The 16947-nt window shown below is 41.8% G+C and overlaps 1 protein-coding gene across 1 annotated transcript in view; it reads left to right on the top strand.

Annotated features, from left to right (window-relative positions):
- LOC117411286 (stonin-1) overlaps positions 1 to 16947 on the top strand; it is a 36746-nt gene that overhangs the window by 3554 nt on the left and 16245 nt on the right. Inside the window, exons 2-3 of the mRNA XM_059024828.1 lie at positions 6878 to 8814; positions 9080 to 9282. Coding sequence (XP_058880811.1) covers positions 6930 to 8814; positions 9080 to 9282 — 2088 coding nt within the window. The 5' untranslated portion in view covers positions 6878 to 6929. The remainder of the gene's footprint in view (positions 1 to 6877; positions 8815 to 9079; positions 9283 to 16947) is intronic.

Here is a 16947-nt window from a genome sequence, read left to right on the forward strand (position 1 = left end):
CAGGCTCTGGGGTTGTATTAGGTTCTACCTGAGACCCCACCCACATTTAACCTCAGAGGCCCTCAGTAATTGGTTAAGTAGCCCCTTTGATTATTTATAGAATACCTAAACATACTAATTGCTAACCGTGCAGATATGGACAATTTAGATTAGTCTACTGCTGTATATAGTAAGTCTGAAATCTGATTGAGGAGGCTGTGTGGTCCAGTGGTTAAAGAAAAGGGCTTGTAACCAGGAGGTCCCCAGTTCAAATCCCACCTCAGCCACTGACTCATTGTGTGACCCTGAGCAAGTCACTTAACCTCCTTGTGCTCTGTCTTTCGGGTGAGACGTAATTGTAAGTGACTCTGCAGCTGATGCATAGTTCACACACCCTTGTCTCGGTAAGTCGCCTTGGATAAAGGAGCCTGCTAAATAAACAAATAATAAAAATTATTATTATTATTCAGTACAAAAATGTAAATAGAAATTATCTCTACTGCTCAGTCTCTGTTTTTTTTATTTTCCTGATCAAAGAATGTAAAAACATCCATTGCCAGACGATTCGATCCATTTCAATAAACGTTCATGACATCAGTGTAAAACTGCAAGCGGCTTATCACACTTATCTGGGCTTTACAATGCTAACCTATGCTTTACCTTGCTATCACTAATGCTTTATTACACTTTGCTTTTACCATAGTACACTTTTATAAGGGGAAGGATAGTGTATGATAAAGCAATAGAACTTGGCCGGAAAATCCAGTAGACAATAGGCAAAGGATGTGTTTGGCACCTTGTGTCACAGGAGGCTTTGTCGTGGCATATCTACAGGTTTTATCTGTGACAGTGTTTTGTTAACTCAATAGCTTGACTTGTCCTTGAGATGTCATTACCCACTGTTATACACAATAAAGCCAAACTAATTGCAATCACTGGCTTCATATTAAATTACAACATGCTAAATGATTTAACAAACAATAAAATGATGAAGCATGGACAGTACGCATACAAAATTATAAATTATTTACTCATTAGAACCTATTTAGGCCCTTTCACACTGGCATGATCTACCCGGGTCGGAACCTACCTCGGCCAGGACCCGGTGTCATGCGGGTTGGGTACGCGATTTCACACTGCTTTTGATAAAGTAGGGTTCATCTGGGTGACAGACGCAAGTAAACAATACGTGTATCAATGCCCTGGAGGCAGCTTGTTACAGACGCTTCCATCCAAGCTTCTCTGGATTGAACCGTCCGCCCAAATGTTTCTTCATCCGGCACATGGTGTGTCTCAATCAACAAAGATATGGCTAAACAGAATAAACAGAAATGTTTCTTATGGAAGTGAAACCTCCACACAGGCATAGCTGTTTGCTATTTCGTCAGCTTAAGAACAGCCGTCATGCATTTTGTCTCGAGTCAAAGCATGTCAACCCACATCCTGAGGGTAGCCAGAACCAGGGTCCGGACCCAGGTAGAAGTGCCAGTGTGATAGGGGCTTTAGTAGCAACTACACTTCTAAATCTCTCAAAACATACCATTCCTTACCGGTAGTTGCAAGGATGGAACTAAGACATCTCTTTGCATAGCAGTGCGATCCATTCCTGGTTTTACTGTGAGTTTATTAAGACACATTTCAGCTTGTTACCTATACCTTGTAGCTAATCAAGCTTGTGGAAAAACTTGCAATACATGAAACCGCTATGCAACAGGAGTCTTATTTCTATCCCTGGTGGTAACAAAAGTACAACAGGAAGATGGAAACTGCAAATGTTAAAACAAGTGAGTTAAAAAAAAAAATTGGTTACAGTAATTCTCCTAAAACTTCTAGCATTGATGAATCTTTTGCAGCAACACAGCTTATCTTTTTACTTGAATGATAAGAGGATGCCCTGAGACACTTGAAAATAAACAGAAAAACAGTATTCATACCACCATTAATGTCAAGTGAAGTTTGTAGTCCAGATTCACATCACTGAATTAAGGTAATCTGGTTGTAGAAATAATTTTGTAACGTGCTCAAGAACTACAGTTTACTCAGAGTTGACTTCATACTGCATTTCCTGCCTTATTCCTGCCAAATGTTTGTGATTAAATAATACAATTTGCTAAACATGTGTGCTAATAGTCAAAATCGTCTCGTTATAGGGCAGTAACCCATGAGTCAACCATTGCATTAAATGTATATGTTTCATTGTATTTATTTGAATGAAGGTATGTACTGAAGATTTCAATTTAAAGGGTCCTGGCAAGTTGACAGCAGGCAGGTACCATATGAAAAAGCGATGTATTGCAGCTCTTCTATAGCAGCTGCAGGTCAGATACCACACTGCGCTGCTGCCTCAGGTCAGCTGCAGGTTAGATACCACACTGCGCTGCTGCCTCAGGTCAGCTGCAGGTTAGATACCACACTGCACTGCTGCCTCAGATCAGCTGCAGGTTAGATACCACACTGCACTGCTGCTTCAGGTCAGCTGCAGGTTAGATACCACACTGCACTGCTGCCTCAGGTCAGCTGCAGGTTAGATACCACACTGCACTGCTGCCTCAGGTCAGCTGCAGGTTAGATACCACACTGCACTGCTGCCTCAGGTCAGCTGCAGGTTAGATACCACACTGCGCTGCTGCTTCAGGTCAGCTGCAGGTTAGATACCACACTGCACTGCTGCCTCAGATCAGCTGCAGGTTAGATACCACACTGCACTGCTGCCTCAGGTCAGCTGCAGGTTAGATACCACACTGCGCTGCTGCTTCAGGTCAGCTGCAGGTTAGATACCACACTTGCGCTGCTGCCTCAGGTCAGCTGCAGGTTAGATACCCACTTGCGATGCTGCCTCAGGTCAGCTGCAGGTTAGATACCCACTTGCGCAGCTGCCTTAGGTCAGCTGCAGGTTAGATACCCACTTGCGATGCTGCCTCAGGTCAGCTGCAGGTTAGATACCCACTTGCGCTGTTGCCTCAGGTCAGCTGCAGGTTAGATACCACACTTGCGCTGTTGCCTCAGGTATGCTTTTTTAAAGCAGGTGACATCCACTATACCGAAATTCAATATGGTAAGGTTGATGTCATGAATGGAGTTTCTCTGTGATGTGTGACATACAGCAGGCAAAACATGCGCTCTGATTGGCTGAAAGATCTTCAGCAGTCTATAATAGGAAATATAGCATTGTGTCACATGATTGCGTGCACAGTACGTAAGCTTTAAAGCATTTAGCCATCAGTGGTTAGAAGCAAAAATGACAACAGCTCGAAAGGCTGGTATGCTGCAACATGAAAGAGTTTTCGATAATTAGATACAGACCTGTTTTTTCCTGTCTGTAAGTATTTATTTTATATAACTGAAGCCTTCAATTAAAATATTGAATTGCTGTCTCAGCCTTGCTTATTCTTCTGCTTGATACATTTGCTGTGTGGATTATTCACAAGCTACCACAGAGCTCTGTCTGTGCACATACTTTGGCACACACTTGAAAATATATGCCATCTTTTGGAGCTAGTTTAGATTTATTTCATGATGTTTTTATTTCTCTGTAAGAGCCTAAGGAATGTAAGCCATTAACAGTCATTGTTCTTTTAAATGTTATCGCATGTGATTGTATTGCTTTGAAAAGTTGACAGATAGCACTGGTTACAGTCAGAGAGTTAGCATTCCCCCCATAACTCTACAAACTCAGTCCTGACTGTACACTGGGGCTAAGACGAGACTCCTTCCACTAAAAGTAATACTTCATAGCATCTAAATTTTCCAAATATTAAATTTCTTACCTGTTTGATATCCTGTGATGTGTGTTCTGGATAATTCTCTGTTGTTGCTTCCACTTAGATCATTATTTGCCATGCTTACTAACTATTCCAGCAAAAAATGCTGCTTGCGAGGGAGTAAGGCTGCTTGCGAGGGAGTAAGGCTGCTTGCGAGGGAGTAAGGCTGCTTGCGAGGGAGTAAGGCTGCTTGAGAGGGAGTAAGGCTGCTTGAGAGAGAGTAAGGCTGCTTGTGAGGGAGTAAGGCTGATTGCGAGGGAGTAAGGCTGATTGTGAGGGAGTAAGGCTGATTGTGAGGGAGTAAAGGGCTATCACACTATAGTGTTTATTTGCTACGTTTTCTAGGTTAAAAAAATCAAACCTATGGAATTGAATATTACCTTTCACACTTTAGCATAATTGCTGCGAAAAATAAAAAAAATTGAAACAGGTTCGATTTTTGGATGAAAAACGATGCAATCACCACCCTGTCCTTCTAAATTTGCATATAATCTGAAGGCAATAGGGATCGGGTGCAAGCTGCCGTATGGTTATTGATCTGAAGAAGAGAAAGAAAGAGCTACACAATGTATGTGCATAGCATATCCTACAAATGCTGTTTTATTTATGTACATAGTCATGAAATTCAAGAGGTTATCATATATGTGTGTATATGTATATATATATATATATATATATATATATATATATGTATGTATATGTATTTGGGGGTGTGTGGCGCAAATGGGCTCCCTGAGCCCGAGGTGCCAGTAAAAAAAGGAGCGTGTGAGAGCGACTGGGAGACTGCGAGTGTCAGATCGACTGCTATATTGGTAACAAATAAACTCAAACAATGTTATTGGCATCAAAAATTCTAATTCTAATTTAAACAAAATTAGAAGTACAGAAAGGACTACCAAACACAATCATTTCGATGCATTCTGATGTTTGTTTTTTTTCTCACAGATACCTTTTACTGGTGACTCCTTCACAACCATAGCATAGAACTATAGGATGGGCATCTCATGGAATGCACTTTGTAGAAGCTACACCCAGACATTTAACGAAAACCTGTAGTCAAAACAGTGTGTTATTTTAACATACCAATAGTGCTTACTTACCGATTTCCTCATATTTTCACATCATTTCTGTTTGTATTCTTTATCGAGATATTTCTGCACTGTATTCTGCACTGCTATAATCAGACGTTCCCCCGTCTTGCCTGTGATATTTAATGTGCAAGTCTGAATACAAAAATAGCAGCGAAACGCTGGCTGTAAAAAAACGCAGTGAATAAGCACGATAGTATGAATAGCCCTTAATGCTGATTATGCTGATTGTGAGGGAGTAAGGCTGATTGTGAGGGAATAAGGCTGATTGTGAGGGACTATATTGCAGTTGCACAGGATTCTGTAGACAATTATTTTCCAATTCGCTTCAGTGTATGCTTCCCCACCTCACTCCGAATAGTTAGTAAGCATGCTACTATGCAGCGGTAAGAGGTTATAATGACACCCTTGAAGCTGCCTATTTAGGCCCAAGTCCAGATTCAGTCTGGTTTACTGCATATATAACTATTGTATTTTAAGAACAAACTTCAATTCATCTGCCCAGACCTGAAGTACACGATTTTAACCTCTGTTACAGCTAATCCTGCCTAGGTTCAGAATTTCAAAAAGCAAACGCCCCAGTATACAGCGAATGGGATCTGAGGTTGTTACTTCAGCTGAGACTGCTGGAGACTGTGGACCATAGGGTGATTCAATGAATGTGCACTCGCATGCATAACCAAATCGCTGTTGACAGCACTAGTTTATTGCTATTGAGCGATCTGTGCAGTGTGCCCTGTAGTACAGTGCCTCAGTATTGTTTCCCTAATGAAAGATGCATTTGTAATGTTACAGTTTGCATTCAATACTGTACGATGGATGAGCAACTGTTGTGCAATTAAATGTTGTCAAAATAAAGAAAATCTATTTGAAAGCACTGTACTGTACAGTACCTGGTGCCTAGTTGCTTGTAGCATTTGATCAACTTCACATTATGAAATGCAGTATATCAATTCAACTGAACACGACTGGCAAAACAAAGAACAGAAAATAATTTCCAGTGTGTGGTTTGGTTACTGGGAGCTCAGCTGCTATGATTATGAAACGCATTGGGAACTGTAAACATGCCCTCATTTTCCTTGCGTTATCTGGATTGTGTATTACTAGTTCTATACTCGGTGCAATGGATAGTTTGTATATATGGATTTAGTGGTGCCCTGTTTGTGCAAAAGATAATCAGACAGAGCTTGTAGTTTTCTCACTCATCAGTAGATGCATGCTTTTTGATTTGTTGCATTGGCTTTGGTGTTCCTGCAGGTTAGTAAGGCACACTAAATTGAATTCCTGGTTTCTAGGTCATCATTGCTTTACTGGTACAGTGTAGTTTTAAGGAGAAGGAAGAAGCCTCGTTGCTAGGTTAGTGTATGTACTCAGGAAGCACTGCCATGGTAGCCCTGCCAGGGGGAGCCATACACCATGGAATGGGATAACTGGTTTTGTTTCAGGTGAACAAATTAATCTATGGTATTTTACCCCTACATTAAAGAAACAGGGCAAAATTTATATTAGGAAAGGGTTTACATAATTTAGACCATTTTGTAACCTTTTAGAAATTTTTTCTATTTACAAGATATTCTAAATGTTTGTTCAATACTGTAAAAACTCTGAATAGAGTAGTAAACACTTTATATATATATATATATATATATATATATATATATATATATATATATATATATATATATATATATATATGTGCGCATATATATATATATATATATATATATATATATATATATATATATATATATATATATATATATATAAAATCTTAATTAATTAAGGGCAGCAGTGTGGAGTAGTGGTTAGGGCTCTTGACCAGAGGGTCGTGGGTTCAATCCCAGGTGGGGGACACTGCTGCTGTACCCTTGAGCAAGGTACTTTACCTAGATTGCTCCAGTAAAAACCCAACTGTATAAATGGGTAATTAATAATGTAATTGTATGTAAAAATAATGTGATATCTTGTAACAATTGTAAGTCACCCTGGATAAGGGCATCTGTTAAGAAATAAATAATAATTAAATAACACCATTTTTTTTCTTCACAGAAGCAGTCGCAGCAGGATAAATACAGAACTCAACTTGATGCAGGACTAGACAATGTGTTCTCCCAGCCACCCAAACTGGGTTACTTTTGATGATGACACTGCTGCCTTCCAGTCACCGCAAAAGCCTTTACATTCTCCCAGTACCAGCATTGGGATCCCCAGGCCCAACGGCTTAAAACTGAATCTGCCTCCTCGATATGAACCTTCCAAAAGATCCCCGTCTACAAGCAGCAGCCCTCTTGCATCTCCTCTGAGGGACTTCAACGGGCGCCCCTGTGTGCCCAGCAATACCCCGCTGTGCACTCCAGTGAGAGAGGCTCCAGGGAACCCTTGCACTCCCTTCTCCAGCGTTTACAGCCAGCATGGCTTTTTTAGGTCCCTCTCATCCCCCAGCAGTAACCCGCTTCTTTCACCTGCTGTAGAGCTGGCTGCCAATCCGTGCCACCGGCCAGATCTCCACACAGCAGATCCAGGGACCCTGTCTGCAGCTCAGAGTTTGTTTATCGCAGAGGAGCGGTTCCACCCATTCCTGGATGACAGCGGCCACTCCAACCCATTCTGGCCAAACAGGAATCAGTCAGGCAGCTCCTCGTCGGACTCTGAACCCAACTCCGCAGAAACCAGCGATGCCCATCCTCATTTTTTCTTTAGAAAGGAGGGGTATGATTCCCCTGGAAGTCATATTCACCAGTCCTTTGATTATATTTGTCAAAAGCTGGAAAGTTTCCAAGCCAGCGATGCAGAGGAGAGGGATGGGTCAGCACCGGAGAAGCCCGTTCAAGGGCAGAGCGGCATACCCACCTTCATACCGCGTGGCCTATTCCGAAGTCAGAACCGAGACGGCTGGCCCCTCATGCTGAGAATCCCTGAAAAGAAGAACCGCATGTCGTCTCGCCAGTGGGGGCCCATTTACCTTAAACTCTTACCTGGTGGCGTTTTACAGATGTATTACGAGAAAGGCTTGGAGAAACCCTTCAAGGAATTTCAGCTGCATCCGTACTGCAGGCTCTCTGAACCCAAGCTGGAGAACTGCAACGAGCCGGGGAAAATCCACACGGTGAAGATCCAGCACGTTTCCTACACGGAGAAGAGGAAGTGCCACCCCAAGGGCCACGAGGCAGAAACGGAGCAGATGCTCAAGCTGGGAACCACAGACTACAGCGACTTCACAGATTTACTCTCGTCCATCGAGGAGGAGCTCATGAGACTCCCGCTTCTCTCGCACCAGAAGAAGCACTACGAGGAGCAGGCACTGGGGCTGGAGATTGTGGACAACTTCTGGGGAAGACTTGGCAAAGACGGAAAGGTGGTTGAAAATGCAGTGGTAACCCATGTATACTGCCTGTCCTTTGTCAATGGCGGAGCAGAGTGCTTTTTAACTTTAAATGACCTCCAGCTGCACAGAGGGAACCCGAGCTATGCTGAGGAGACGGGCGAAGGCTGGATCGAGATCTCCGAATACTATTTTCACAAATGTGTCAAAGAAAACGAGTTTCAGAAGTCGAGACTCATCAAATTCAGCCCTCCCGACGCCTGCCGGGTGGAGCTGATGCGCTTCAAGACACTTTCAGTCGATGCCGAGCTGCCGTTCTCCGTCAAGGCGGTGCTTACTGTGCAGGGAGCTTATGTGGAATTACAGGCTTTCTTAAACATGTCCCCTGCCTTCACACACTCACTGCGTCAGGACTCCGCGCAGGTCTGCCAGAATGTTCTCGTTCAGGTCCCGCTTCCCGGCGACTGGATCAAAGTCTCTCGCACTGTGAGCCTCCTCAGGCAGAAGTCGCTGAAGGCTAAAATGAACAGAAACGCCTGCCTTGGATCTGTCACCACAGCCGATTCGGAGCCTGTGATGCAGGTCACTGTTGGATCGGTGAAGTACGAGAATGCATACGGAGCAATAGTATGGAGAATCGACCGACTTCCTGCCAAGAACACAGGTAAGCTTTCTGCTGTATATACTACTGCATTTGCAACATATAGCAAATGCATAGTGAAAGTAAGCACAGACACACATGCCTGGCATGTACTGCATTGATTAAAGTCATTTTCTAGACGCTTCCCATCAGTGTAGAATTGGCTACTTAGCTTCCTGACAATGAGGTTACTAAAAGGATTACTTGCTACAGCATATTGTTTTTTTTAACCCTGAAACTTGTCACCCCCCCCCCCCATTGCTCCTCTGACTCTTGTTTTCCACTGCAGCTTCAGATCATCCACTCTGCTTCTCTTGCAAACTCGAACTGGGGTCAGACCAAGAGATTCCGTCTGACTGGCTGCCTTTCGTGACGATGGAGTTTGACGTCGCTGACACGGCCGCTTCCGGGACCCAAGTGAAATCCCTGGGCACTGAGAGCGATATCCAGCCTCAGAAACACATCGTCACCAAGGCACACTATCACTGTCAGGTAAGGCAGAAAGAAAGAGAGCAACCAGTATATCAGAGACAAAAACGAGGCTGTGTGGTCCAGTGGTTAAAGAAAAGGGCTTGTAACCAGGAGGTCCCCGGTTCAAATCCTACCTCAGCCACTGACTCATTGTGTGACCCTGAGCAAGTCGCTTAACCTCCTTGTGCTCTGTCTTTCGGGCGAGACGTAGTTGTAAGTGACTCTGCAGCTGATGCATCATTCACACACCCTAGTCTCTGTAAGTCGCCTTGGATAAAGGCGTCTGCTAAATAAACAAATAATAGAAACAGACAAGGGCTATCTGGATTCATAAATGCTAAGAAACTGGTACAAAAACAAAACATGACACCCAATGTAGATTTTTGCACCCTGAATAAATTAGTATGTGTCTGTATGTAAAGTACGGTAGCTATATTATTGTTACATTGGTGTTTTAGGGTTTGTGCGGGCAAGGGGGATTTCCAATGGACAGTCAGACACAACTTCAAAGAAAGGAAAGAAAAAGTTTATTAAATTACAATATAGGCAATTTTAAATCTTATTCACTAGAGTATATTTAACACCTCTGATATTTTTAAGATTACTTAATGTGGAATGAAGGTTCCTGTGTATCTCCTTGTAGGTGGAAATTGAGAGAAAGTGGATAAGAAGTGATGATGAAGACCCAAGAAAGCACAGTGACTGTATGACACAATGATTTGTGGGAAGTGGGAAGGAAAGCACAGACCTCTGTAGTATACAAGAAGCAACCTTCAGTGTTTCAGCCTTTGAGGATTTCTGTTTGGGGCACAGATTTACAAAGCTTTTACTGCAATGCTTAATTAGTCCCAATGTACTTCCAGGCAGTGGATTGCTTTAAAATATGCACCCTAGAGATTTAGTGTAATGATCATTATAGGTCTAGACACATTATTACCTGCCTGTTTTTGCCTGTGTTGATTAATTCGTCTCTTTGCTTGTTTAGTTGAGGATGTGCTCCTATATCAGTTAAAGTAGCTGTAGCTTCCTGGTATCAAATAACTTCCTTTGATTTCTTTCCAATTCTGTCCAATGGACTTGGTGCATTCAGACAATGTTACTACAGCACAGGAAGTGACTAGGTACCAGGAAGCAAAGCTATGCTGCTTTTATTTATCTGAAGTGTAGTAAACATCTGGACTGCACATGCCAAATTAATTTCATTGTAATGAAAAGGGGACCAGTGATAAAGTTGCTTGAGCTAGTATTAACAAAATAGTTTTTAAAGCCTTGGCTATATATCACTCCCTAAAGCACCAGTGACACACAGTCCTATTCTATTCAAAACTATGAATCTGCTTTTTCTTTTCTGTAATGAACTGTTTTGCTTGTTTTTTTTATTTTTTTAATTTACTTAATGTAAGTCACTAAGATTTGTAAATCAGTCCCTCCATATGCTAAATCAATTCTGTGCTACCTTACATATACTGTATAGTCTTCCATAGTTCCCTAAAGGTAGTTTTAGCTGTAAGGACACAAGCTCCCCTCTCGATACCTTCTTGTAATGTAACTCTGTGCTTTGTAATAAGGAAGGTCTCGCTTGAGTACTTGCTGCAGTAGAAGTAGTTTTATTTTCCCATATGTCAGAAAAATATCTGACTCAGATTTACCCCACTACAGTATGTGCAATGACAAAAAGAATATACTGTATAGCCATAATATGTGCAATACGTGCAGTTGTAGTTGTTCACCTCTGCAATTCCTCTGAATTTCCACTATGAGGCACTCTATACACGATTGAAATTAGCAAAATGGAGAGAGGTTTTCGTAATAGACGTCATCATTATATGCTACTGCCCGATCACATGATAAGGGTGAAAATGTAGGTACTAAAACAAAGTTCATTTCATAACAATAACCTAACCCTAAACCTAAGGTTCGTGGGGTATTGTGGTCACGTGGCAGGGATGTGGTAAATGAAGGTAAATGAAGCACTACGTAAATTATGAGTTGCGCACGCAGCACTACCCTGTGTGAGCTACGCTGTGTGAGCTACCCTGTGTGAGCTACCCTGTGTGAGCTGCCCTGTGTGAGCTACCCTGTGTGAGCTGCCCTGTGTGAGCTACGCTGTGTGAGCTACGCTGTGTGAGCTACGCTGTGTGAGCTACCCTTTGTGAGCTGCCCTGTGTAAGCTACGCTGTGTGAGCTACCCTGTGGGAGCCTTCGTTCTGCAGCTATATACTCTTGGCAAAATGTGGGATAGGAGTACAGTCTGTGTCAGCTGCCCTCTTAAAACTGAGCAGTGATCTTTTCACAGCTGTTAATGGCAGGTCTTTTGAAGAACAGCTTTAAACCAGACGAGGACAGCTTCGAACCACAGCTACAGTGTTGCATTGTAGCAGGTGTTGGGAAGTTACTTTTAAAAAGTAATCTGTTACAGTTGCAAGTTACTTGAACAAAATTGTAACTACTTTAATTACAGTAACCTATTTGAAAAATATAAAATGATATCCGTTATCTGTCTGAAAAAGGAACCATTACAGTTACAAGTTACTGAAAAATGTAATCAGATTACAGTAATGCATTACTCCCCAACATTGTAGTGGATCTCTGCAGTGTGGGTCTGTCAAGTCTGGTGATTTGGGGAAAATGTATGATGCCTTTGGCACGATAAAGAACATATTGATCTAGCAGTTAAATCTTAATCGTGCCGATATGAGCCAGTACAAATATAATGGCAGCAAATAGCTGCCATAATGTTTGTATTGTTGTTATAGTGTTTATACATGGGCTGGATACATTATCAGAAACACATTAAGCACTCACTTTTGTGCACGATGGATCAGTTTCAGTCATGATGGGAAAGACAGCAGGGACTGGGGACTTTGAAAGGGACTGGGAGTGAGCTGGCGGCCCCGGACCAAGTGTCATTTTAAGGATTGCACAAACAGCTTTCTCACGCCTCGTGTTTCCCTGAAGGAATTAGGTGGTAGTCACGAATCACTTATCCCTGGCAGACATAGAATCAGCACCCTATTACTTATTTACAAGGTTATGGCAGGTTTTAGATTTTTTTTCTCCCAGCCCATTTACATACAAATAAAGCCCCCACATGCACACTTAAACATGGATTGTCCCATTGCACATTTAATAAAAAGAAAGAAAGCCTGTCATTCCAAAACATTTAACATGCTTCCAACTTGATCTGCTGTTCACAGCACAAGAGGATAAGTGCTCATGATAGGGTTGCCAATCTACAACAATAGCATTTTACACATATTCTAGCCAATAAAAATTACTTTCATGCTAATACAGATTATGGGTTTTTTATAAATGCCCTAATAAGTTGTATATAATATGAAAAAGCTACGGAAAAATAAATGTATATTTTCGTAATACTATAATATTGTTCCATTTATTTGGTTTTGGCATTGTCATGAAAAAAAACCAACCCTGATTAAATGTTGGTAAATGATCAAAGTTAAGTGCAATTATTGAAATATCCTTTTGTTTTTGTCTTATAAAATGGCTAAATAATGCAGCAGAGACACTGCTTCAGTTGTTTTTCTAAATCAACACAATTTGCTGGTGTGCGATGCATAAACTAATACAAAATACAATCTAAATAAAGAATCAGTGAACCTCACTCTTGCCTCTGTGTTTAATTACTGTAAGAAGCTGTTACTTTTTGGATAATGCGGTTAGACTTCAATTACATGCACTGCGCTAATGTTTCAAGATAGAGCTTGAGGCAGTTCTGCCTCTTCTTTCTGAATGATTTGCGCTTGCTAGGTTCATTTGTATTAAATAAAATTGTACACTGCAAAAAGACTCAGGATTAAAAATATATATAATTCTCTCCATATTGACTGCCCCCACTGCTGTAAACCATGTACCGCCCCAGGAGTACTGAAAGTCAATACAATAATAATATATTTATTTTGTACAGCACCTTTCATTAAAAGAAATCCCAAACCGCTTTACATAAAAAAAGACATAAAATACATAAAAAATACATTAATATACCGGTACATAAAACAATACAATAAAAACTATGCAGTGCAGTAAGCCTGTGTATAAAAATGGGTCTTGAGACACGATTAAACATAGACACAGGCTTTGAATCCCTGACAGACCTTGGAAGGGAGTTCCAGAGACAAGGGCCACAGAGCAAAAGGCACAATCTCCCGTAGTTCGTAATTTTGTTCTTGGTACAGAAAGGAGATCATTTTTAGCTGTGCTGGGGAATGTAGCAGCAAAGAAAATCCTTGATGTAAGATAGACCCAGGCAAGTCAAGGCCTTGAGAGGCCAGCAAGATCTTAAAGTCAATTCTATATTTAAGTGTAACCAGTTGAGGGACGCTAAAACTGGTGTTATGTTAAGTAACATAAACCATGCACTACCCTAGGAGTACTGAAAGTCAACATCAACCATGCACTGCTCCAGTACTGAAAGTCAACATAAACCATGCACTGCTCCAGTACTGAAAGTCAACATAAACCATGCACTGCTCCAGTACTGAAAGTCAATGGCCTCCATACCTGCTGTCCAGAGAATTGATCTTTTCTCCTGTTGAATCTGAGTAGCGGACCTTGCCAAGCCTCTGAATCCTGGATGACAAGAGTTCACCCTGACTGGTCTCCGCTTGGCCCGTCCAGTAGGGGTCGCTGTGGTGTAGTAAGACCAAGAAACTTCAGGTGATTATTATTTTATTATTTTCTCCCTAGCCCATGGAAGAGCATAGGCCCAGTAACGTTTGATTACAGTTTTTCCCAATTGTTTACACACGTTTGCTGAATCTTTGGCTCATTTTCCCAAAACTCTAAACACAAAACACAAAACCACAAACACAAAATGCAAAACTCTACAAATCTCTAGCAAAAGCAAACACTGCATTCAAAACTGTTTTTATCTCTTTCCAAAATGTTTTTTTGCATCCAAATGACACACACACGTGTCATATGAATAGATCTGTCTACCAACCAACAACACACTGATGTGCTCAACACAAAACACTACTATGAATATCCCATCAGTAGGTTTATGCCTTTTGCATTTTCAGTGTTACACTGTAGCCGGTTGTAAAAAATTGTCACAGTAATGTATACCTACTCAAATATATATAATTAAACACGCACAAATGCAATACATTAACAAAAACATTGTCATTTATTTCCAAAATGCAGTATTTTTGAACGCTTGTGTTTTGTATGTAACACTTTCCATACCCAACAGGAGAAAACCAGGAAAAACATTCAGTAAGATAAAGGGTTTTCTGTACAAAAATAAAAAATGAAAGTGGCTCATTCTTTCAAAACTCTCAACACAAAAAGACAAAAACACATGCAAAATGTAAGACAAAAGAAATTAGGCTGCATCCCGCCTCCTATTTTGGTCTGGCCACAGCACCTCATCTACATCACAACGATGTTCTCCCTGGCTAAACAGCGGGGAAAGAATCTTCTGGAGTGACGGATCCAGCCGCCGAAAGCCCCCACATCAACTTCACCACATGCATCCTCCATTGCCTGGAGAAGAGGCATGCATGGGAGGGGATGGCGGTCATACACCTTCCATCGCCATGCCGAAAAAAACTCTTCAATTGGGTTTAGGAATGGGGAATATGGTGGGAGGTATAGAACAATAAATTGTGGGTGGTCGATGAACCAGTTGCGGACCAGAGCAGCCCGGTGGAAACTCACGTTGTCCCAGATGACAACATACCTGGGCTGCTCTGGTCCACCCCTCTGCTCGGCTGGAATGAGGATGCCATGTAGTGTGTCCAGGAATGTGATGAGAAGAGCGGTGTTGTAGGGACCAAGGTTGGCATGGTGATGGAGGACGCCTTGCTGGCTAACGGCTGCGCACATGGGGATATTCCCTCCACGCTGTCCAGGGACATTCACAATGGCACGGTGGCCAATAATGTTCCGTCCCCGTCCCCTTCTTTTGGCTAGGTTGAAGCCAGCCTCATCAATGTAAATATAAACGTGCTGAATTGCAGCGGCATCCAGCTCCAAGACTCTCTGAAACAGACAACAAGACAATATGTGAAATAGACCTAGAGCAGTCAATTTGGTGAGGCACAATACACTGGATTACAGTACTGTATTGTGTCTATACAGTGCTGATATGATAGTAAATTCACAGTATAGTACTTACTTGCACATATTCATAGCGCTGTTCTTTAACCCTCTCTGAGTTTCGCTCAAATGGCACCCTGTAGACCTGTTTCATCCGGATTCGGTTGCGCAGTAATACACGGTCCAATGTAGACAAGCCCACCTGGTGAATGTTATTGAATATTGTGTTGTCTGCAATTATGTGGTTCTGGATTTCTCGTAGTCTAATGGTATTGTTTGCCACCACCATGTTCACAATAGCGGTCTCCTGTTCTGGTGGAACAGCCGGTGTCTTCCACCATGGCCTGGCCGTCTCTCAGTTCTGCAGAAGATCCACAAATATGATATGATTGGTTACAGTAAGCTAAAATAATCTATTTTCTTTCAATATGAAATGACATTAGTGTAACATTGGCCAACAATCACTGAGTAACATAGGCCTACTGATATGTCGGACTGCAGTATACTACAGTATACATACATAAAGAGCATAGTGTAGATGGTAGGTAACTTACCGGTTCTCATTTCTGAATGTACGGATGATAGATGCAACCGTGTAGAGGCTCAGGTTGGGCTGAACTCTCTGCCCAGCCTCCCTCATATTCAATCCATGGTTGAGCACATGGTCAACCAATGTGGCCCTGATCTCATCTGAGACAACTGTCCTTCCTCGTCCTCCTCTTCCTCCTCTTACTCTCACTCCTTGACCTCTAGCTCTTGCTTCACCATTGATTTCCATTTTCCTCCAAAACAGGAGAGCTCATCTGTGGCCTTTTCTACTGCTAAAGCTCTGATTTCTAAGTGAACAATTCAGCAACTAGTGTTTACACCTGTGAGGAGTGGGTGTTGCCAATTGGTGTATAGAGCGTGGCATTGTGATTGGCGTTGCTTTCCAAAGGGACTACAGAGATTTTAATTTTGAATGTTGTGCCTAATGTAGAGAACTGTGTGTAGTGTTTTGCAAAAAGTGTGATATAGAATTGGAAACTGAGTGTAAAGCAGGAATTGTGCTTGCAATTTTGCAGACTTGGTACATGAGTTACAGGTTTCGGTGATTGCGTTTCATGTTCCAATTTTAGTGTGTAAACAATTGGGAAAAACTGTAAGTTCTGTTGGAGATACAATACAATACAATACAATTCACATTCCTGTAGTGCTTTTCATCACAAGGATCTCAAAGCGCTTCACACACACACACACACACACACACACACACACACACACACACACACACACACACACACACACAAATAAATGCAAAATTTAGTAAAACAGAAATTAAGACACAACAAGGGGAGGCTGTGTGGTCCGGTGGTTAAAGAAAAGGGCTTGTAACTAGGAAGTCCCTGGTTCAAATCCGAGCTCACTCACTGTGTGAACTTGCACAAGTCACTTAACCTCCTTGTGCTCAGTCTTTCAGGTGCGACACTGTTGTAAGTGACTCTGCAGCTGATGCATAGTTCACACACCCTAGTCTCTGTAAGTCACCTTGGATAAAGGCGTCTGCTAAATAAATAACATTAGAAAAATAAAAACCCAGTATGTAAAAATAGAACAATTAAAAAGTGTAATAAATAAATACAA

Source organism: Acipenser ruthenus, chromosome 6 (genome assembly GCF_902713425.1).
Source record: "Acipenser ruthenus chromosome 6, fAciRut3.2 maternal haplotype, whole genome shotgun sequence".
NCBI lineage: Eukaryota > Metazoa > Chordata > Actinopteri > Acipenseriformes > Acipenseridae > Acipenser > Acipenser ruthenus.